General features: G+C 40.1%; 1 protein-coding gene across 6 annotated transcripts; it reads left to right on the forward strand.

The window, feature by feature from the left end:
* The first annotated feature begins 6,067 nt into the window (after positions 1-6,067).
* On the forward strand, positions 6,068-23,940 carry Kr-h2 (transmembrane protein 33-containing Krueppel homolog 2). 6 transcript variants are annotated; one of them, XM_076193782.1, is made up of 6 exons: positions 6,074-6,162; positions 15,541-15,752; positions 15,888-16,098; positions 19,605-19,854; positions 21,043-21,176; positions 22,724-23,940. In XM_076193782.1, the coding sequence occupies exons 3-6, from the start codon at positions 15,908-15,910 to the stop codon at positions 22,941-22,943; spliced, it is 795 nt and encodes a 264-aa protein (XP_076049897.1). In that variant the 5' UTR covers positions 6,074-6,162; positions 15,541-15,752; positions 15,888-15,907; the 3' UTR covers positions 22,944-23,940. The 6 variants fall into 6 exon arrangements, with proteins under 6 accessions (XP_076049827.1, XP_076049897.1, XP_076050040.1 ...); XM_076193925.1 differs by lacking the exon at positions 15,541-15,752 and adding an exon at positions 14,631-14,790 and having other exon boundaries at positions 6,107-6,162; XM_076193712.1 differs by lacking the exon at positions 15,541-15,752 and having other exon boundaries at positions 6,068-6,162.
* The last annotated feature ends 566 nt before the right edge of the window (positions 23,941-24,506 follow it).

A 24,506-nucleotide genomic window follows, 5' to 3' on the forward strand; every position in this document is an offset into this window, starting at 1 on the left:
GAGGGTTTGTTCGAGCACACCCACTATGGCGACATTGCTGGCGTCCGTTGACAGTTGTAGCTGGGCACCTGGTGCAGGGAAGGAGAGGGTGGTGGCACGGGCAAGGGCTTTTTTGGCGTTGACGAAGGCAGCTTCCATGGCGGGGTTCCACAGGAGGTCCTTCGGTTTTCCGTGAAGGGCGTTATAAAGTGGGTGCAGCGTTTGAGCGATGTTAGGGAGGAAACGGTGATAGAAGTTGACCATCCCAATAAATTCCTGCAAGGCTTTGATGGTAGTAGGTTTGGGAAATTTGTCGACTGGGGCAACTTTATCCTGCAGGGGACGAACGCCGTCAGGAGAGATGAGGTGTCCCAAAAATGGGACAGACTTTTTTCCGAAGCTGCATTTGTCAAAGCGGACAACGATGTCGTTGTCCTGGAGACGCTCGAGGATGGTCCGCAGGTGTTGGAGGTGCTGGTCAGGCGAGTTGGAGAAGACCAGAATATCGTCGACGTAGCAGACGCAGAAGTCGAGGTCGCCGAGGATGCCGTCCATTAGGCGCTGGAAGGTCGCACCTGAGTTTCGCAAGCCGAAGCAGGAGTAGTTAAAGGTGTACGTCCCGAAGGGGGTGGTGATGGCGGTCTTCGGGAGTAGCCCTTCAGGAGGTCCAGTGTCGAAAAGATCTTGGCGCCGTTGAGGTATGTGGTGACGTCGGCGATGTTTGGGAGTGGGTAGTGGTCAGGTTCCGTCATCATGTTCAGCCGCCGGTAGTCTCCACAGGGGCGCCAGGAACCATCGTTCTTCTTGACGAGGTGGAGAGGTGAGGACCAAGGGCTGGAGGCCTTTTGGCATAGGCCTAGTCTTTCCATCTCTTGGAAGGTTTTCTTGACGACGGCGAGTTTCTCGGGCTGTTGGCGGCGGTATTTGGCAAATACCGAGGGCCCAGACATCTTGATGTAGTGGTACACGCCATGTTTAGCTGGTGTCTGTGGTGTCTGTCGCAGCTCAGGCTTAAAGACGTCGGGGAATTCCGTAAGCAGGTGGGCGTAGGGCATTCTAGCGTCGATGGTGGCGACCGTGGTTGGCTGTGGCGCGATTTGCAGGGGCGTCGAAGCGGATGCGGTTGCGCAGACTAGGCGGCTGTTGGCGACGTCGACCAGTAACCTGTAATGAGCGAGGAAGTCAGCACCGAGAAGGGGCGTCTTGATGTTTGCCAGGATGAAGTTCCATGAGTAGTGGCGACTCCCAAAGGTGAGGTTCATGCGTTTCCACCCGTAGGTAGCTGCGACGAGCCTAACGCCAACGTCCTTGGGGACCCGGCGTTCTGCAGCGGATGCAGGAATTATGGACCTGCAAGCAACAGTGTCGACAAGGAAGCGACGTTTAGAGGCCTTGTCGTTGATGGGCAGCAGTGAGATAATTCCATTTGCTGTCATGTTGCAGGTTCATGAGAACATAAGAATGAAGGAGACTGCAAGAGATCATAAAGCCTACACTAGGCAGCTCCGTATCCATCACCACCTGTCATCCCCATCCATAAAGTTGTCTAATCGTTTCTTAAAACAACTGATAGTTTCAGCGCTTACTACATGGTTACTAAGTTTATTCCATTCGTCGACCACCCTATTAGTAAACCAATTCTTGCCTATTTCCTTTTTAAATATAAATTTGTCCAGCTTATAACCATTACTGCGAGTACTGCCCTGTTGTTTTAATATGATTACCTTGTTTGTATATCCACTTGAACACCTCTATTAGATCACCCCGCACTCTGCGTCTTTCCAGAGAGTGTAAGTTAAGGTGCCTAAGCCTCTCTTCGTACGTCAAATTTCTGAGTCCATGTATCATTTTGGTCATTCTTCTCTGTACTGATTCTAGTGAATTGATGTCCATTCTGTAGGACGGAGACCAAAACTGTACCGCATAGTCAAGGATGGGTCTAACTATCGCTAGATAGAGTTTAATAATTACCTCTGCACTTCTATTCGTTACTGTCCTAGCAATGAAACCTAATGCTCTGTTAGCTTTATTCCTGGCGCTAATGCACTGTTTCCTTGTTTTAAGGTCCGGACTCACTAGAACTCCCAAGTCTCTCTCGCACTCGGTTTTCTCTAAAAGCGTGTTATCTAAGCTGTATCTATTTTCGGGGTTGTGTAGCCCTACGTGTAACACGCTACACTTAGAGATATTGAAGTTCATTTGCCATTTCACCCACCATGTGAAAAATTTGTTAAGATTGTCTTGCAGAATCTCTGCGTCGTCTCCTGGCCTAATTAGGCGTCCTATTTTAGTGTCGTCCGCAAACTTACTAACATCACTATTTATCCCGTCGTCTATGTCGTTTATATACATAATGAACAACAAGGGACCCAAAACCGAGCCCTGGGGGACCCCACTAGTAACATTGCCCCACCTAGATTTTACTCTATTTATGGTGACCCGCTGTTTTCTGTTACTAATCCAAGCTCTAATCCATTCTAACACTTTTCCTCCTATGCCATGGGCTTTGATTTTATTTAGTAGTCTCTGGTGTGGCACTTTGTCGAACGCTTTGCTAAAGTCAAGGTAAATAATATCGTAATTATCATTGTTATCTGACGCCTTATATACTTTAATGTAAAAGGATAGAAGATTAGTCACATATGACTTACCCTTGGAGAAACCATGCTGTGAACGCTTTGCTAAAGTCAAGGTAAATAATATCGTAATTATCATTGTTATCTGACGCCTTATATACTTTAATGTAAAAGGATAGAAGATTAGTCACACATGACTTACCCTTGGAGAAACCATGCTGTGAATCACGAATTAAATTATGTCTTTCGATGTGTTCTCTGAGTCTATTTACTATTACTGATTCAAACATTTTTCCTATAACCGATGCCAAACTGATTGTCCTGTAGTTGCATAAAGACGATCTATCTCCCTTCTTAAAAACAGGAATAACGTTTGCTTGCTTCCAAGCAGTAGGCACAAAACCAGTGTCTACTGATTTATTAAATATTTCAGTTAACTGGTCGCAGATTTGAAATTTACACTCCTTTAGCATTCTCGAAAAATTTCGTCTGGACCCGGAGATTTTGTAGCTTTAGTCTTTCAATCTGCTTGACTACTACTTTACTAATGCTGATATTAGATAGACTACTTTCTTTATCCCCTCTGAAAATCGGATCGCAGTCAGGTACTTTATCTAACCTCTCATTAGTAAACACCGATAGAAAATATATATCATGCCAGTTTCATCGTTTTTAATTGGTCCTATTCTTTCTTTATTTTTTGTTCTATGGAGATGAAAGAAACCCTTTGGGTTGGATCTTGCTTGACTAGCAACCTTAATTTCATAATTACGTTTCGCTGTACGTGTATTCTTTTTAACCAACTTTGCCATTTCGTTATATCTTGATCAAGGTGTGTTTTCCCGTTTTTTTTTTTCATGTAAAGTCCTCTTTTCATTCCGATCTCATGTTTCAATCTCTCCGTCATCCATTTGGGAGTATTACTATTTTTCCGTATTGACTTCAGGGGGATAAATGTAATTTGTGTGATAATAATTAAATCAGATTGCTATACATTTCATCCAAATCGCTAACCTGTCTGTTGAGCCCTCGCCCCAAAATGACCTGACCCAAGGTATGCATATCACCCTCCGTGACCCGACCTGTGGTCATGACCTGACCCCCGGTCACGCACCGAGACTCGACAATGTCCGAAACGTCCGCATGACATTTCATATTTAATTTCAAATAGGTTTTTATATTGTCAAAGTTTGCTCTCCTGAAGTCTGGTACTTGGACGTTATTCGTACTTTTTCATTCTTCCCAAGTAATATTAAATCGTATTTCTTGATTTTCGCTAGAGCCTAGAATATCTCCCACTTTTACGTTACTCATTAGGTGCTCATTATTAGTTAAAACTAAGTCCAGAGTATTTACTCCCCTCGTAGAATCGGTAATCACTTGTTTTAGGAAATTATCCTGCACCACATCTAGGAATTTCTTTGTTTCCTGATCTCCTATTATATTAAAGTTTCCCAGTCAATGTTTCTATAATTAAATTTCCTATGATCACAACGTTTTTGTACTGGGACGCTCTGTGAATTTCATGAATCAGGGGATGAGTCTGCTCAATGCTGAGGTTAGGAAGTCTGTACAAGACGCCAATAATAACTTTCTTATTCTTGTCTATAATCTCTACCCAAATGGATTCCGTACAGTCCTCTTCCTTAATCGAATTGTTGATAATACAGTTTATTGTATTTTTAACGAGAAGTGCTACACCTCCCCCACTCCTGCCAACCCTATCCTTTTGAAAAACTTATATCCTTCTATTTCGAATTACTGAAGGAAATGTTTATCAGTCATGTTGATCCAGGACTCAGTAATAGCTATAATATCGAAGTTCTCTACGCATGTTTCACCACGCAGCAAATCAATTTTGTTAATTATGCTTCTGCTATTTGTATAGTAAACTTTAAGTTTATCTTCCCTCCACCTGCTTTGGTGATTCTTTTTACAGTCTCTCTCTAAGTTGTTTCTATTGCCTAAACTATATTCCGATACTTCCCCCCCCCCCGCTACTCCCACGTAATCTACCCGAAAAAAACCCTGAAGGATGCCTACTTCTCGCTCAAGGGATTCAGCAAGGAGCCGAAATCCTCTGGGCGATATGTGCACCCCGTCCCTTGTATATAGAGTATTTCTACCGTAAAAGCTGTTCCAGTTGTCGACAAATGCCCATCTATTGGCCTTACAATGTTTTGCCAGCCTGCAATTCATTGCAATAGCCCTGGAATGCCACATGCCTCCAACTCTACGCCTCGGAAGGATTCCACATACAACAGGAACACCTCCCCTATTTCTAATCTTGTCTAGCGCATCCCGGAACCGCGCAAATAATTCCTCACTCCCTAACTTACCTATATCATTGCCCCCGGCACTTAAGCAAACTACAGGGTCCTTACCTTCCCCTACTAAACACTCTTCAATCCTATCTCTAACATCTATCCCCGCGCCGGGGAAACACACCTGCGTCCTATGTTTCCTATCTTTATCGCAGAAAGCCCAGTCTAAGTACCTGCCTGACTCATCACGGTCAGTCAGGCAGGTACCCGTCACAGGCACATGCGAATGGGGAGGACGAACGTGGAAGATAGGGACTACACCATTTATGGATAGATTTAAGGATATAGAGGCAGTGGAGAGCAGCGAAAGGCCACGAAGCTGGTACCAGAACTGAAGAGCCTTCCGTATGATGAACGGCTGAGAAAACTAGATCTGCCGACCTTGGCATATACTAGAAGGTCTAGAGATCAGATAGAGACCTACAGGATTATCAGCCTTATATACGACCAAGAATGTACCGTAGGACTCTTCCGGATGAGGGAAAACTGTGCGACTCGAGGTGAATTCCAGGAAAATATTCAAGACGAGGGCAAGACTGGATGTTTGTAAATATTATTCCCGTACCGTGTAGTGAATGACTGGAATGAGTTGCCAGTGTGGGTGGTAAATGCCGACTATGCGGCCTCTTTTGAGGGTAGGCCTGATAAGTTTTGGAGTACACAGGACCTGCACTACAATCATAAAGCCCAAAGAATAAACGCCACACGTAGCACCGCCGTCACCACCACACCTGATGAGTGTCTTGAGTTAAAGATAGGCTTGACAGAGCCTCCTCCAGAACGTCTACTGTGAAAATGTGAAATATGGTAGAAATGTCAGAAGTCAAGGTTTCAGCGGCGATCATTCAAGAAGAATGAAGCTCAGTTTGAGGATAATAGGTGATAGAACATACCCTTAAATTGTCCTAGGAAGAACATACGCCGTGAGATACTGTTCCTAAGATATAAATCTTATGTACGAAAAATACCTTAATTGTGATTATTCTAATCAAATTTAATCGATTTGACGCCCCCAAAATTATTTTTACTTCAAATTTCCCGCTCAAAATATTCACCCGGACATCGAAATATCAATAATTCTACTTTATTTCAGATTAGTGAATTATAATTATTTTTTCAATTTCTATTTTTTTAAATGTAGTACTTACTGCTTCCTATTTCATGATATAGGTTATCAATACTGGAAATGTCATCCTTCAGTAGACACCAGTAGGTAACAATTAGCGATAGGGAAAGAGTCGGAGAGGTAGTAGTTTCATCATTCAAAGAGTACGTGAAGTTTTGTAAGTATAGAAATTTTCGCAACATTTTAAGTGTTCTCGGTATTGTTTTCATAACAAAGGTTGAAGTGATGTAGGGAAATATTTTCCGGCGGTGGAGAAGTTGTTTTGACAGCACACGACAGTTAGGTATGGGATGGGTTTGGTTGTCTAGCCTTGAGGTACTGGGACGAAATAGTGTCATTAGAATGAATTAATCCGTACATCACATACTGTACCTTCGATTTATCATCGCAAGTACAATTTTTTTTATAGTATGATTATATGTTTTCTGGTGCACGGGAATTAATTTTTAAGTTAAATTTATGCCTGAATAATAATTACATGTGAATACTGAATGCCTCACAAATTTGTTTCAACCGTATCACCAGTTTTAGTTACACTCCAGATATGAAGCTATATCATTCGAGTAGGGAGACTATTGTGATGTAATTGCATGGGTGAAACCGATCGGTGGTGGAGTTTCGTCCGATTGTCTCCGTGGTTGTGTTTGCACCCGAAGTTCTACTTAAGTTCGAGTCGAAAATTGTAGTCTTCCATTAGCACAGAGTAATTGATCACTATTAGTTTTCATGTTGCCGGTTTTTGGTCATTATTGAAATCATATCATCCATGGAATAAACGAAAAAGTTTGCAGTAATAAATTTTTGAGGTGATGCCCAAATTTTGAGATCGCATCCTTCACTGTTGTTTTACATTTTTCAGCCAGTTTTCTTCTTGTTGCTCCTTTGACTGAGGATGCATAGAATCGTGTGATGAAAGTTATTCTCCATTGAATGAAATAATATTAACATTGAGAAAGGGAGAACAATATCAAATTGCAGTATGGCATGTAAACCCTTTGCAACTAATGAGGTGCAATTAATATTTTCAGATGATACAGGCATGATATTCTTCTGATTTAAATCTGAATTCGGATTTATTTTATTTTCCTTACAATACCGATTTTTTTTCATTAATTCCCAATTGTAATAAACGATCCTCTTAAATAAAAAAAACTTGTTGTGGTCGAATAATTTTTGGTGGATGTGAAGTTTTGGGTGATTCATATGTCGGCTGTACCTGTGTGTAAGCAGTTTTTGTGCTGGCCTGCAAGTGATTTGTTTTGTGTAGAATTGTGTGGTGTGGTGCACATGTGTATGTGCAGCAAGGTAATGACGGGTAGATTTTATTTTGGCTGAATATCAATAGTAACATCAACGGAACAGCTTGCATGCGTTTGTTTACTAGCAATTCAACCCAGGGACTCAGCCTAGGGCCACGGCCCCTTGACTCTGCCCCTGGACCCCTGTCAAGAATCTATATTTGTAATGGAAAATTTAGGTAAATTTTTAAAGTGTACGCCTGCATGAAATAGCAATAGAAAATGAAAATAATTTTATGAATTATAATACATCAACATAATATTACATTATTCTTGGTGGAAATCAATAACAAAAAATTGCTAAAAGCTGTACACAAACAAATGTTGCTGCTTCAGCTGCTTGAGGTGCCATATTTGTTTTGATAGATGTGGAGGTTAAAGTAAAGTATAATAAATTTGTATTTTCTTACGTAACCTACCTACCTACATAACATAACCTATCTAACCTAACCTGCATTTAGTAATGCAGTACCTGTAATTCTAGAGGTTATCAGGGTTGTCTTTGACCTAATCCATCAAAACAAAGTAATGTTATACATTATTCTTCGCAGAAATTAAGGTCAATTTATAGTTTCACCCAACCAATGATTTTGATGTGTTTCTGGTGAGAAATGTGATATGAACGATGGTGTACATCATTTCCGTCGCAAATGCATACTTTTCAAGTAATTAAATATTGAAGTTATGCACTTATGCCTACATCTCCCTAATGATTTGGGGGGACCTGTGGGAAATTGGGGTTCTTGGGTGGGGAGCACTAATAAGTTGAGTAATGCGTGTTGCAAAACAGGTATAAAATGAACAAGACCACTAAAAAAACATTTTAAAAACATAAATTTCACCTTGCAGGGCGGGAAATGCGTGCGCAACCATATTTGTTTACCAATGATTCGAAATATTTATCGCTATATCCGCTACATTTAGTGAAGCTGACCGCGCATGTTGTTGTTCAGGAGTGCTACCAATGAATTTCTAAATTTCTCACTATATCCGCTAAATTTAGCCCGTGCTAAAATTGCTAACCGTAAAATAGGGAATAAATGCATGAGGTTTGGAGAGGACCGATGGTTGTGAATTTGTGTACAGCTAACCTAACGTAACGTAACCTTAACTAAACCTAACCAAACCAAACCTAACCTAATTATAACCTAACCTAACCAAACCTAACCTAACCTAACCAACCCTAACCTAACCAACCCTAACCTAACCTCAATGTAACCTAACCTAACCAACCACCTAACCAAACCAACCTAACCTAACCTAACCAAACCAACCCTAACCTAACCAACCCTAACCTAAAATAACCAAACTTAACAGACCCCAACCTAACCAAACATAACCTAACATAACCAACCCTAACCTAACATAACCAACCCTAACCTAACATAACCAACCCTAACCTAACCTAACCAACCCTAACCTAACTTAATGTAACCTCAACCTAACCTAGCTTGGGGGCTTTGCCCCCCAGACCCCTCCAATCTGCACAAAAGCACTCTTAGTAACATAATTTGAGGTCTCTTAAAAGTATAACAATTAGTATGTGTGTTTATGTATTAGAACTAATGGGTAATAAAGTAAATGGTAAGCATATATTCCAGAACATAAAAAGCTATTTCTGACCTCTTTGGCAGTGTGCGTTACTCGATTTAGTAACCCCCTACCCAAAAACCCCCGATTTCCCACAGATCCCCAAAGATCGTTGCTGAGGATATGTAGGGATTTCGGGAGATGATGTAGGCATTAGTTGAAATATTAATTACTTTAAAATTATGCATTTGCGACAAATTATGTATACACCATCAGTCAAGACGCAACATACCTCAGCAGAAACACGCTGTGCACGCATGTTTCCCGGCGCAATTCTCCCGCCCTCAAAGGTGAGATTTATGTTTTTTAGTGTTCTTGATCATTTTATACCTGTTTTGCAATGCGCATTACTCGACTTATTAGTGCTCCCCACCCAAAAACCCTGATTTCCCACAGGTCCCCCCAAATCGTTGGGTAGATGTAGGCATAAGTGCATAACTTCAATATTTAATTACTTGAGATAATGTACACCATTGTTTCCCAAAGTGGGTGGTACTGCCCCCCTGGGGGCGGTGCTTTGATATCGGGGGGAGCTTGTGTACTATATCATTGTTTTTTAAATACGTATTTTGATTATAATATTGTTGTTTTCACTTCAAAAAGAAAGCTCACATGTGTTTATGGGGTAGTGGGTGCTAGGAGTCTATTCTAGAAGCCAAGGGGGTGCCAGCCTGAAAAAGTTTGGGAAACCCTGATATACACCATCGTTCATATCACATTTCTCACCAGAAACACATAAGCCACATCTAAATCGTTGGTTGGGTGAAACTATAAATTGTCCGAAATGAATAATAGAAAAGGTTGCTAAAAGCTATAAGCAAATAAATGTAGCCATTTTGGTTGCTTGAGATGCCATCTTTGTTTTGGTAGAGGCGCAGGCCAAAGAAATTAGAGTATGATAAATTCGTCTATTCTAACCTGACCTCTACCTAACCTAACCTGCATTTGGTAATGCAGAACCTGTAATTCTAGAGGTCATCAGGGTTGTCGTCATCTCCAACCTCCAAATCTATCAAAACAAAGATGGTATCTAAAGGAGTCAAAGTGACTTCATTTCTGTATAGGTTTTTTGCAACGTTTTCTTATATTGATTTTGCCAAGATGAATATTTATTACACTGATGTATTATAATTTACAAAATTAATATTTGCCAGTGATACATCACATAGGTGTGTTCTTCTAAAAAATACTGCAGTGTTTTCTGTTATTGATTTCCACCAAAAAATATTTATTACATTGATGTATTATAATTTACAGTTAATATTTACTTTTCTATTACCATATCATGTAGGTGTGCACTTCTAAAAAAGATACAACAATTTCTTTAACGTGAAAGTAATATTATTTAACTTTTGAATGAATGAAATTTATGTCAAAATGAAATGTAAAACTGTTGACTTCAACCATTCATTTGGTGAGAATGGGTTTGTGCCTTCAACCACTCGGTAAGATAACACCTGCCTAGGCATCATGAAGCATGAGTGGGTTCACAAGTATGCTGGTGTCAGCATCTTGATTATATATATATATGTGGAGGTGAGGTGGCAAAATAGAATGTTAAGGCTAGTATGGAGCTTTATTCAGAACCAGAAGTTTCAACCTCTTGGGCCTTCCTCAGTGGACTGAACACAGAATAAGAATCAAAGTCCGTCAACAGCTTACATGGTGATCTGACGACCCATGTAAGCTGTTGACGGACTTTGATTCTTATTCTGTATTCAGTCCACTGAGGAAGGCCCAAGAGGTTGAAACTTCTGGTTCTGAATAAAGCTGCATGCTCTAGCCTTAACGTTTCATTTTGCCACCTCACCTCCATATTTGTCTGTCTTTACATATATATATATATGCACTTTTTTTTTTTTTTTACATGAGTTACCCCTGGATTCTGTGAACTGGTTTGATCACATTTTCTGTGTTTATTATTACTCAGAGTAAAAGAGAATAAGTAATACAGCAGGGACTTTATATTTTATAATGCAAGTAGTGTGTTGCATCGTATGTATAGCAGCCGATGCTGCACATGAAAATTTGACTCTTACTGAAGTGGTTAACTTGGCTACCTCCCTTAAGGGGGAAGAAGCCTTTGGTATGTGGACATATCTAAAGAAGAAGGGTTGTCAGTGCCTCCCTTGCTTTCTTCTATAGGAGTGATTGGATGGGTGGGTATAACAGTGACACAAAGTACATGGACACAAGAGCAAAGGAAGACTGAATGTAACTTTTAACTATCCTAAAATAAATGATACATACCATACATGCATACCAAGGGCTTCTTTTCCCTTGCAGGTGTGGTAGCCAAAGTCAAAAGGCATAATTCCACTCCCATTTCATCCCTACCCTCTCCTCTCTGATTCACCACCCTTCCCTCCTTCCCTCTTTTCTTGGCTCCTCCTGGCTGACAGGTCATACCTGCATCTTGCCCATTGCCTTGGGTCAAAAGCAATGGAGCAAGACACAGCAAATCCACACCAAGGCCAATGAGTAAATGGATTTGTTTTCTAAATTGAAACCTCAATTACAGTTATTTCCAACAAATTGTAATCGAAAATTTCCCTAAAAACATAAAATAGGAACTGTTAAATTTTAGTCTGCAACCCTATTAATGCTGACAAGTAAAAAGGGGCTTGTAGTATCCAACACAAAAGTACCACTTATAAGGAAGAGGTGGAATTTGATGGAACACTCCGTTGTTGGTGCCACAGAGATGGGCAAACCTAGCAGCTGTTTGGAGTGGTAATGTGGCAACCCTAGATCTGAATTGGATTTATTTTTTATATTATTTGTTCATTAATTTATTTACTTTTATTTATTTTTTCTGTTCATCAAATTTTTAGAAGTGTACACCCACATGGTATCTACTATAATAAAGTAGTAGCCTCTGTCTGTCTGTTTGCTTGTTCACGAACTCCTCCTGGGGTTTTGGAGATAGACCAAAATAAGCCATATATATTCTGATACCTTATTCCTTCAGGTACTTGGATAACTATATTTCATTTCCAAAAAAATTTATTTTGGTTAGGGTTAAGGGTTAAAGTTAGGTGAGGTATGGCTAGGTGATTATTCATGAACTACTCCTAGGTTTTAACATATAGACCTCTATAACCATATATATTCTGAAACCTTATAACCCAGGGTACTTGGATAACTATCTTTTATTTGTCTGTCTGTGTTTGTTTGTTCAGAAACTCCCCTAGGGTTTTGGAGATAGACCTCCATAACCATATATATTCTGATACCCTATCACTCCAGGTATCTTCCTATTCTATACGTCTCCTCAATTTCTTTATTCTTTATCTATGTGCTTAACCTTGCATTTGTATTAAATTTCATTAGCCACTTTTCAGACCATTGCTGTAGTTTATCTAAATCTTCTCGAATATCTAATTGGTTTAAGTGATTATTTGCCATTCTGCAGTTTTGTATAATCGGCAAATTTGGAGACAATAGATTTTAGTCCATGGTCTATATCATTTATATATACGGAGAGGGGGGGTCGCCGATTTAATGAAGCGGCCTTGCTGTGGATGTGCGGTGTCTTGCGACACTGCTTCTGACCCAGGGCAGTGGACAAGGTGCAGGGATGACCCGTCATTCAGGAGGTGCTAAGATAAGAGGGAGGGTGGAGGGGTGTGGAGTGTATTCAGGGATGACATAACGCATCCTTGACAAAGTCACACCTTTACTTCAAACCACTCACTCTTTCCATTTCCAATCCTGACACAAGCTCTACTATTCTCATAAAAACTCTTGAGAGCTCCTAGAAGCTTTCCTCCTATCCCGTATATCTTCATAACCTCCCACAGTGCCTTTCTCTCTACCCTATCATAAGCCTTTTACAGATCCATAAAAGCCCAAAAAACATCCTTCCCCTTTCCTATAGCTTTCTCACATATGTCTTACCACAAAGATCTGATCTACACAACCTCTACCTGTCCTAAATCCACACTGTTCCTCACCAATTACTCCTTCTGTTCCTCTCCTAATCCTCTCAATCAAGATCCTCCCATAAGCCTTCCCAACTACACTCAACAAGCTAATCCCTCTAAAACTACTACATTCACACTTGTCCCCTTTTCCCTTGTAAAGAGGAACTATACAGGCACTCCTCCAGTCCTCCGGCACACTCTACCCTCTCTCAAACAAACATTAAATAACCTCACCAACCAGTCCACCATCACTGTACCTCCCTTTTTCAGACATTCCGCATGGCATCCATCCAGACCAGGTGCCTTACCTGCTTTCATCATCTTAACAACTGCCTTCACCTCATCCTTCCTTATTTCTCCTCCATTCTCCTCATTCATCACTCATTTTCTTCGCACTTCCCACTGCAGCAATCTTTCCTTCCCTATCCTCCTTCACATTAAGCAACTCCCTAAAATATTCTGCCCATCTTCCCCTTACTGCCTTCTCTTCCATTATCATATCTCCATCTGCACCTTTTACCTTTTCTTCTCTACTTGATTCGCCTCCTCTTCCTCTCTTAATTTCTTTCCAAAACATCTTTTTATTACTTTCAAAATTTTCTGTCAAACTCTTACCCCATTTCACATCTGCTCTCCTCTTTGCAACCTTTACCATTTGCTTTACTTCTCTTTTCTTTTCTTTGTACCTCTCATATGACTCCCTCGTCCTATTTTGTAACCAATCTGTGAAAGCTCGCTTCTTCTCTTCTACAACTTTCTTCATTTCCTCATCCCACCATTCACTACCCTTTCTTCTATTTCCCCCTGTCCTTCTTGTTCCACACACCATCCTTGCACACTTTGTGACTCCCTCCTTGAACCATCCCCATTCCTCCTCCACACCCAGCTCTACTCTACCCTTTACTCCCTCCCACTCCTCCTTCAGCTTCTTTCCGTACTCCTCCTCCTTTTCCTTCTCATTCAAAGAGTTCACTCTAAGAACCTCCCTACCTTTTGTCCCTTTCCTCTTTCTCCATCTATCCTCCACTCTCAACTTACCTTCCACCAAAAAATGATCTGATATTCCCCCACCCTCTCCCCTTAGCACATGTACATCCTTAACTCTTCCTATCATAATCCTATTTACCACTACATAATCCATTAGCGCTCTATCTACCACCCTTCCCTCCACCACCCTCTCCCATGTGTACTTATGCTTGACTTTCTTCTGAAACACTGTATTTGCTATCATCAACTCTCTTTCTAGACACATTTCTACCATCAACTCTCCTACGATTCTTTCCTGGAACTCCACATTTCCCAACCACTCCATCGATTGGACCATTTCCCACCCTAGCATTAAGGTCTCCCAGTACTATCACATTGACATTTCTTCCCAAATCCTCTATGCACTCATTTAGATCTATCCAAAAGGCCTCCCTTTCTTCTACACTCTTCTCACTGCCAGGCCCATATGCACTTACAAAGACCCACATCTCCTTCCCCAGTTTCACCTTCATCCACATTATCCTTGAGGAAACCTCCTTCCACTCCACTACCCGTTTACCTATCTCTTCACTTACTAGAATGGCCACCCCTTCCCTCCCTCGCCCTCTCTTCACTCCTGATAACCTCCCACTTACACTCACCCTTCCCTTTCAACTTAGTTTCACTCAAAGCCAACACATCCATCTTTCTTCTCACAAACATACTACCTATCTCTTCCCTTTTACTCTCATCTGTACCACATCCACGCACATTAAAAGACCCAAACCTTAGGGTGCTGGTCCGAGGCTTTCCAGCCCCTCTTATGCCTTCTTTTCTTTTTTTAGGAATTTCCCCTGTGGGGCTACAAGGAGAAGGATGCCTAGTCCCAATCCCCGTCCCTTTCTTCTCGCCTCTTACGATCCAAGTGGGAATACTTGGTGGCAGTATTCTTTTCCCCCACCACAAGGAATTCCCCCATCACAGAGAAGGAATACTCGAGAAATGGTACAGGACAGCAACAAGGGGTTGGAGGACAGTCGTAGTATAAAAGTGTCAGCATTTCTCTATGAACAGAGTTTTCCTCTATCATAGACAAAATGATGTGTGGCTCTGGTCCATTGGGGCGCCCCATATAGACCCTAAAGTATCAACTGCATGCTACTTTGCCACAATAACAAGCAGCCAATACCCCAGACGATATATGTTCAATTAACCTTTTCTTAAGTCCTTGACCAGATTCTCCATAGTATGCTGAAGGGTAACTTTTACACAGAATTTTATATACCACACTATTTTCATTCGTCGCGTTAGTGTCTTTATGTTTAATGATTGGTTGATCTTATGACCTGTTGCCCTTGCAATCTTTATACCCACTTTCAAAAGGAATGTATCCAATCCTTGATACATTCCTTTTGAAAGTGGGTATAAATTTATCTCTTGAAGTTTAAGGGGAGGAGGCTCGTGCGGAGAATGTTTTGAATTTTTTAAAAGACGTCAATTTATTTTATGAAACTTAAAATTGTGTATATGACTGCTTGTATGCATATCTTGTTTTGATGTTTTTTGTGAGTACTTTTTGTTTTTACCGTGTACTTGAATTTTTGTCATTTTGTCATTTCTTACAGCAATTATTGTCACTGATCCCTCCAATTTCATTCCTGTATCCTTCATGCTTCTGACCCCTTAGCTTTATTTGTAGTCCCCAGGCTTGCTCATATTGTGTTTAGTAATTTTAATTATTTTTGTTGTTGGTAGGAGAGATTCCAAACCTAAAATTCCACTACATTCAGGATAGGACAGCCTCCAGGGATGGTACTTCCATTTTAGCACCCCTCACAATTGAACAGAAGTGTCAGTTTAGCAAACTGGAATATATTGAATGCATTGACCACAAGAGCTTCAGCCCATCCTGGTCCAAGCATATACTGAAGGAACCTGCTCCTTCTTTCCCCTCTTGTCTACAATAGGTAGCAGCACAAAGCTTTAATACTTCATGCCTTTGCTGTTGCCAATTCTTGTAATACGGTAGAGTGCAAAGCTCTTTGCTCCACATTTAGTGATTGATATAAAACTGAATGAGTTTTAATTTCATTATTGCTCAGGTCTAGTATTGCTAGGCAGTATGGAGGGGGAAGGCCAGCAACAACAGCAGCAACAGCACCAACAGGAGCAGCAGCAAAGTGGTACAACTCGAGTAGGAGGTATCCAGGGCCTTAAAAACCATGTGATGGCCAACCTAGTAGATACAGCTCTGTGGGCCACACGGCTTCTCACATTAGTCTTTTGCCTACTTTATCTTCTTCCCATAGTTGGGTAAGTTTTGAAAATGGTTTTATTGTGCTCTTCAAATGAAGCAGTTTTTCAATCATGTTTAAAAGTTTTTTCAATATATTTATGGTTTCTTATATTTTCACTGTGTAAATTGTGGTAATTGTGATGTTTTGACTTCAGAAATAGTATAGCAGATATAAGATGTTTTGAACTGTGGTACACAAAGTTGAAAGACCCTGGTCAAAAACAAAACAAGTGGTAGAGTTGTATCATTTACTTGCAATATGTAATCGTGTCTGAAACAAAAAACATACAAATTTTGAGTAGGTGGGTGTATACTTTGACTTAACCACCCCTCACATGGTGACCAGCCACCCCAATTCCCACCCCAACCCCAACATATACAGATTTGCATATTCACAATTTTTTCATAGATGAGAGGGTCAGATATTTGTGGGGTGCTCCCTAGTTACTTGTCCACTGATCCATGCTCATCCCCTGCACCCCTCACCCAGTCTCAATTGGCTGACTACCACTGTGAGTGTTACTGCCCCCACAAAGCTATCTATCTATATACCAAGGTCTCTTTCACCCATATAAGGGAGGTAGTCAAGTCAAAAGACATACCCACTCCCACCTATTTCATTCCCATTCACCACCCTTTCCTCCCTCTCATTTTAGCTCCTCATAGATCTCCCACCCACTGCCTTGGGTCAGAAGCAATGCAAAAAGACACGGTACATCCATCGCAACCCCCCCCCCCCTCTTGTTCCTCTAGTGTGGAAAAAGAGAAAAAGAGAAATCCCTTGGGGTTCTGTCAAAATAATATCATTCGCACTTAACCACTCCCTGCTAACCCCCCCATCTCCCATCCCCTTGGGAGGGGGGGGGGGTACTTATGTGTGAATGATATTTTGACACAGCCCAAAAGGATTTCTCCCACATGACTGCTGTGGATGTACTGTCTTGCTACATTGCTTCTGACCCCACAAAGCTATTTTCATTTATTTTGTTATGAGGTATTTAAATTGATTCAAGATTCTTCCTGGGGTTATTTCTTAATGACATGGATCTAGGGATTCAAAAATTATTTGTGGAAATTCTGCATTGGTTAGAGCCTGTGTCCCACTAACACCTGTGAATGTATGTGTGTCTAGAAAGGGGGGGGTGTTACTTGTATGTTATGCATATTAGGCAGAATTGTGTACAGTGACTTAGCACAACTATATTGAGAGCAGCAGTTAAGGGGAGGCTCCGGCTAAAAGTGTCTATTTTCGATCGTGGGTACGAAATTTAGTTAAGCATCACAAATGCTTGTTCAGTTATCAAGGTCTGCCAGACATATGATTTGAAGTGAAAACCTAAATGGCAAATACCATAAAAATGCACTTTTGTGGCGGGAGGTAGGGGATGGCATGCTGCATCAAATATGGCAACAACCATGTATGTCAACATGTTTGCCATTTTATTGCTTTTATTGTCTTTTTCATACCCTCACTGACTAGTGCTATGCAGTACAATCTTTTTCCTATCTAAAGCAGCATTTTACGGCTATCATAAGTCCATATTCGATTAGAAAAAGTTGTTTACAAAAGCTTTGATATTGTGCTGTCTACGTCTGTTTACAAAAGCTTTGATATTGTGCTGTCTACGTCTGTTTACATTTATCCTCGAGTTGACGTGTGTAATTTACGTTTTATTTCCATTTTATTGTGTTACCATTATAGTTATGGGTCTTAATAAAGTGAAAAAGCATATGAAACGTATGCATTGTATAAGGAAAGAAAACCGAGAGAGATTGTTACAAGTGCGTGTAGTCACGCCCACCACATCAGCTGATGTTATGATTTTGTCACCCGAAGCATCAGGTTCTGTTCCATCAACTTCTACACCTTTCAAGAGGACAGGAAAAGCACAAATACGTAAACAAACACTCGCCAATAAAAGTGATGAAAAAAAAGAAGAGGAAGAGAGAGGATGAAACTATACATTTGCTCTTTACTGCACGTCTGAAGGAAATAGTTCTTAGTCATAGTGAGTGCAGTGTAGATAATGTTGTTCACTATCATAGTGATGGTTTTGAAGATAAAATCAAAGTTATGTGTGGACAGTGCAACAATGAATTTATATCAGAACCTGAGACTGTTGCTGATGATAATTATTTTGTAAGAAATGTTAGTTTTGTTTATCATTTGATTATGGAAGGGTATGGCTGGGAGGGTATGAAAAGAAGCTGTTGGGACTGTCAAAGCTGCATTTTATTGCAAGAAGTGCAATTCTAAGCCATAGCTTTGGCTACCAGGAAGGCTCTATATTGAAAGAACTCAAGCTCGGGTCACAGGCACTTGACAGAAACCTAAGCAAAATGGAGAAAAGAAGGCTATTATCCTCAGAAAGAGGACCCAGTAAGAAGAGCAAGAAGATGAGAGCAACAATAGACAAAAGAGACTACTCTGCAGGAGGGTTCTAAGAAAAACTTTGCAACAGTGAGGAATGTGGGCAGTTCCGATACCCTCTGAAGTAATACTCTTCCCGGGTGGGTAGGGGGAGACCAAGTGCCTTTCTTGAACCCTAGAGCCAAAATATGAGAGATCCAATCTTCTCTATACAAAGATAAGTAAGACAGTAGTCGTAATAGAGTATTCAGCATAGCATTAATTGGTTTTGAGAAAAAATCGGTGTAAAAATGCTTTCAGAATCTTTAATTGGCCGTATCTCAAAACTAACTTTTTATTAAAAAGTGCCAGAACTTCTTTATTTACTGTTCAAATTCCATGAAATTTATGGTGCAATAACTATGGATATCTCTGATGATAAATAAAGAGCCAAATTTTTGAAATATTGATTTTATTTTTATTTTTATTTTTACCATTTTTTTACGTGAAAAATGATAAAAAAAAAAATACATGAAAGTAGACGACCCTCAAAAAAAAAAAAAAATGGCTGTTTACAATTGTTAATCTACACAAGAAGTAATAGTAGCATAAATTTCAAATCAGTATGTTGATAATTATAACCGTGTTCAGCCTTAGAAAATGCATAGTTTTGACGTTACAAAACATGCCTAAGGGCGGCACCCTTAGGGAAATTAAGGTAAATATCGGGGTCAAAATACTTCATTTACTTTGTTTATAATTGTGTAATTTTTGGGCAACCCTGAAGACAAAATAAAATTCCTCCCTATGACCGCCGGAGCCTCCCCTTAAAGAATCAGTTTGGCTACCTAGTAAGATGAAGCTTCTGTAATAACATTGCAGGATTTTATAGTTCCAAAAATTATTAAACCATAAATTGTAACACCATAGTGTCCTGACAAGAAAATGAGTTGTTAATGCATAAGATATTGTGGAAATTTCATGTTGTACAAGTCCTTCAAACATGTAATTTGGTTTTGGGATAGAAAAGTAATCATGTTATTTATTTGTTTTATATATATATATATATATATATATATATATTATTTTTATTTTATTTATTCATTTATTTATTATTATTATTATTATTATTATTTTTTTTTTTTTTTTTTTTTTTTTTTTTTTTTTTTCCAGTAACTCTGCAAGTAGCTACCAGAAGGCACTTATGAGCAATGCAGCCACTTCAGCACTGCGACTGCACCAGCGTATTCCCTCAGTGCAGTTCTCACGAGAGTTTCTGGCACAATTGCTCCTGGAAGACTCTGCCCACTATCTTCTCTATTCAGTGGTGTTCATGTACACATCACCAATCACCATGGTGCTGGTGCCTGTTTTCCTCTTTGCACTCCTCCACTTTGCAAGCTATTCACTGGCTCTTCTTGATGTGAGTATTTCTTGCTGCATGAAGTTTGTGAAACTGTAGCATTTGGATGATAGACACACCCTTTGAGAAATCCTGACTGATCTGAAGTTTTGGAGAAGTAGTGCAAAATTAATTGTGATTTGTAAAGTTGGAAGGGTAGTGAGAAGTGGGATTTGGTTTTAGAGAATCGTTTCATATTATCAAGATGAATGTTTGGCTACAGGTGGAATTCCTTGTGTATTGGTTTATGTTAGTGAGCATGGTGCATGTGAGATAGATCCATGCATTGCATGTATTACTGAGGATGAGTACATGTAACTTAAGGTTTTGTGCATATTGGATATGTACAGGGTCCTGGGATGATAGTGTCATAAGTTTGGAGAAAATGTAGGAGAGCAGGCACTGTAATGTGTGGGGGGAAAAAAATTAAGGTAGGCCAGAATGAGAATACATACATACATGGATATACCAAAGGCTTTTTCCCCCTTACACGGGGGGTAGCCAAAAAGAAAAAGGCATAGAAATCACTCCCACCCATTTCATTTCCCATAATTCCACTCTCCTATCTTGATACTTTAGGGTCTATATGGGGCACCCCCTACAGACCAGAGCCACACATCATTTTGTCTGTGATAGAGGAAAACTCTGTACATAGAGAAATTATGACATTTCTATACTACGACTGTCCCTCCGTTATGCTGTCTCCCAACCCCTTGTTACTGTCCTGTACATAGAGAAATGATGACATTTCTATACTACGACTGTCCCTCCGTTATGCTGTCCCCCAACCCCTTGTTACTGTCCTGTACCATCTCTCTGAATATTCATTTCCTTTTTTCGCCTACCTACCCTGTGGTGGGGGGAAAAGAATACTGCTAGCAAGTCTTTCCACTTGAGTCGTAAAAGGCGACAAAAAAGGGACGGGGGATGGGATTAGGAGTCCTACTACCTGTAGCCCCAAAAGGGGACATTCCTTAAAAAGAAAGAATGAGGATGAAACGAGTTAATTTCTGGGCTAGTTGCAGCCTGTAGTGCAAGTAATGTAGATGATTCGGAAGTATATTTCTCGTTCAGTTGTCATCAGTGCAAACTGAAAACTACCAGAGAGGGTGAAGATGTATATGTTAGAAACTAAGGAAGGTAGGAAAGTCAAAAGGCAAGTACCCACGCCCACCCTCTCACTATTTTATTTTTCTTTCCTGGTTTCAGGTTCTTGGACAAAACAATGCATTGGCATCACGATTTCTTATTTCATTGGTCGAGTACCAACAACGGAATATTTTGCGAGGAGCTGCCTTTGTGGAAATATTCCTAATGCCACTGGTTGTGGTTTCCCTATTCTTGTAAGTGATGTGCTTTCTTTTTTGTTTCTCAAATGTATTCTTCAAATTCTGCTATAGTCAACAGTAACTTGTGTTTAACTTGTAAAGATAGTTTGAAGGTTACTATATTCATGTGCTCAAAGAAATTATTGTAGAAAGTAAAAATATTTAAATCACTGCATTGAAATGTTAATGTTAAAATTTCTGTATATGTATACACACCAAAGGGCAGTCTTTCTCTAATACATAAGGGTAGCCAAATCAAAACAATACAGATCTTACACCAATCCCACATCCATACAGATACCCATTTGTTGTCCCTCCCATCTTGGCCCATTTGGATAACCCTGTCCCCCACCCACTGCTCTGGTTAGAGGCAATGAAGCAAGACGCAGTAACTCCACAGCAGGGCCTGACAATTGAAGCTGGTTTACCCCCTAATCATTACATGAACTTCCTCATCCACTCAAAAAAATACAGAGCAGATAAGAAGAAATCCCTTTGGACCACATCATTTCTTCATTCATATCCACTCGTTTCCCACCCAACCTTTGCACTCTCTCTTCCCTGCTCAACTGACATTCCTCTTGCATCCAATACCCCTTTTACCTTATCCATCAGCCTTGTTCCCAGTCTTCTCCAAAATTCCCTCCATCCACCTCTGCCTTACACACACTGAAGCTGGTTCTCCTTGTTTTAATTGGTTTTCACATGCCATTATTTCTTATATTGGACACATTTTTTGAGCTTTGTGGATTGTTGCTGTACTTTTTCCAGTCTGTCTTTAACCTCTTCAATACATATGGATGTATACCAAAGGTTTTCCCCCTAATAAGGGAGGTAGCCAAAAAAACAAAGGCATAAATCCACTCCCACCCATTCCACTCCCATTCACCCCCTCCCTCCCTCTTATCTTGTTTCCTACTGGATGACATCATCCCTGCATCTTGCCCACTGCCCTTGGTCAGAAGCAGTGTAGCAAGACACAGCACATTCACAGCAAAGTAGCTTAATTCAATTGGCAACCTTCCCTCTCCAGCCCCTCGTGCAGAAAAAGAGATGGGGAGTAATCCCTTCGGACTGTGTCAAAATGTCATTCATACATACCCACCACCACCACTACCCACCTACTCTTATGCAACACAGCATCATCCATACACAACCAATCTCCATTCACCCCTATCTTGTCTTCTCAACAGACATTCCCCTCTTTCCCAATGCCCCTTTTATCCCATCCATCTCATCCTTGATTTTCCCCCCTAATGTTCACTTCTTCCACCTGGACACTTGAAGGAAAGAAAATCACTTCCAGCTTCAGTATCCAGTTTGCTTTGTCTGAAAGAAATTTAATAGTGCTTGTAGTATACAGGATACAAAGTATGCTCATGGGATCCTTTCATTGCATTTATATGTAGCAAGTTACCTTCTTCCCAAAGATATGGGAAAGGTGGTAAAAATGTCTTTTGGTATGGTTGTTTGCTTTAACTCTAGAACCCCTTTTATAATGATATAGAGGTCTTTATATATACTATCTGTAGGGGAGACACTAATTCCATGGATTTTTTCAGGGGTCGTGTAACACTCTTAACACCATTCCTGTACTACCGGTTCTTGTTCCTACGCTACTCATCCCGACGCAACCCATACACCCGAACAATGTTCTATGAACTGCGCATCTCCGCTGAATATGCCATCAACAAACCTGGAGTACCCAGTTTTCTAAGAAATGGTGTCCTAAGGGCTATTTCTTTCCTATCGGGCATTGCGCCTGTTGTTCAACCTCAGTGAAAGTTGGCCAAGTTACAAATGTTAGTGTGGTCAGATTTTCAAACAAAATATGGCAGATGACAGTAAATGAAGCTTTTGTTATTGCAGAGAAGTGAATAGACTTGAATGGAAGTTGACAAAGTATTTAATCCAGGGAGCATGCAAAAAGAAAGAAAAAATAAAAAGTATTAATCTTGGGAGTCTTGAGAGCTTTTCACTTAACTATGAAAGAGAGATTACATGTCTGTGCTCTTTATCCATGAATAATAGTTTGAGAGTTGTACTACATGGTGTGTGTAGGTTTGTCCTAGTCCTGTAGAGAACTGAGATTGACTCCTGATGGTGTGTGGCTGTACATTTGTATTTTCTTACATCAGCCTTTCATATACTGATTATCATTATTTTTAATTTGTAAAACAGGATAATGGTAGTTTGTTTTTAAATAAATTTCATATATCTCTTTATACACACATCTATATATATATATATACATACACATATATATTCAGTATTTGCATAAGACTTTCCACGTGTCTATTACCTGAATTTATATCCAGCTAGTGACATGGTCCAGATGTAGCTTGGCACTTTTGTTGGAATTTAGCAAGCCATACATTCAAAAGGTATTTAACTTTACCTAGATCAGCTATAGATTGTTGATATATGTTATCTCTAGTTTGTTTCAAGCTTTTCATTAATTTTTCATGGGACCACCAGTGTGTTAACATTACTAATCAACTGTATTACTCGGTAGACATCCGACATCAGGGTACAAACGTCAGTAGGTAAGACTGGAGGTCATACATAGTTTGACAAATTATTACCATTATTTTTTATTTCTATGTAATGAAACTTAATATAAGAATTTGGCTTAATTATAATGAGGGATTCTTTTCTTTTCATACTTTCAAAGTATTTTTTAATTTTAAATGGATGAGGCCTTTGCATCTTCTGAATGTATTAATTATTGTACACAAATTCAAGGTTGTACGTAATTGTGAACAAATTTGTTGTTTAACAGTGTGTATAATTAATTCCTTTTTTATGATACTATGAAAGTTTAGGGAGAAAATGAATTTTATTTTGTCACAAAGCTGATCAAACCTATTGAATTGTTTGGAGTGGGAAGGGTGGCAGCATGAGAGGTTGCTCAGAAAGACCATGGGAACTGGCACTGGCATGTGAGTGAAGCAATGCACCTCCAATTGATGACAAACAATTCATTAACATCAGTGAGTGCAGGATATTGATATCTGGAAGCTGTAGTCACAATCCACTACAAGTACACATAGGAAACTTGTCACATATCCAACAAGTCCCACCACCACCAAAGTAATTGCCATCTTAAATGTTGATGCCCTGTTCTCCATTGGAACTCTTTGTAAGTCTCACTCTGAGGTCTTGCAAATCTTCACCTTATGTCCCTACTGAGAACATAGCAAGATCGCGAGGCGAGGACTTGGGGACTGGAAATCTGGAAAATGAGGACCAATAACTGACCCACCACATCCATGTGGTGACCTTCAACTATGTTTATGTTAATTATTTCCTTCTGTATGGGGCAGTCAAATGTCATTGTAGACT

The sequence above is a fragment of the Oratosquilla oratoria genome, chromosome 1 (genome assembly GCF_046742065.1).
Source record: "Oratosquilla oratoria isolate Oo_2021 chromosome 1, ASM4674206v1, whole genome shotgun sequence".
Lineage (NCBI taxonomy): Eukaryota > Metazoa > Arthropoda > Malacostraca > Stomatopoda > Squillidae > Oratosquilla > Oratosquilla oratoria.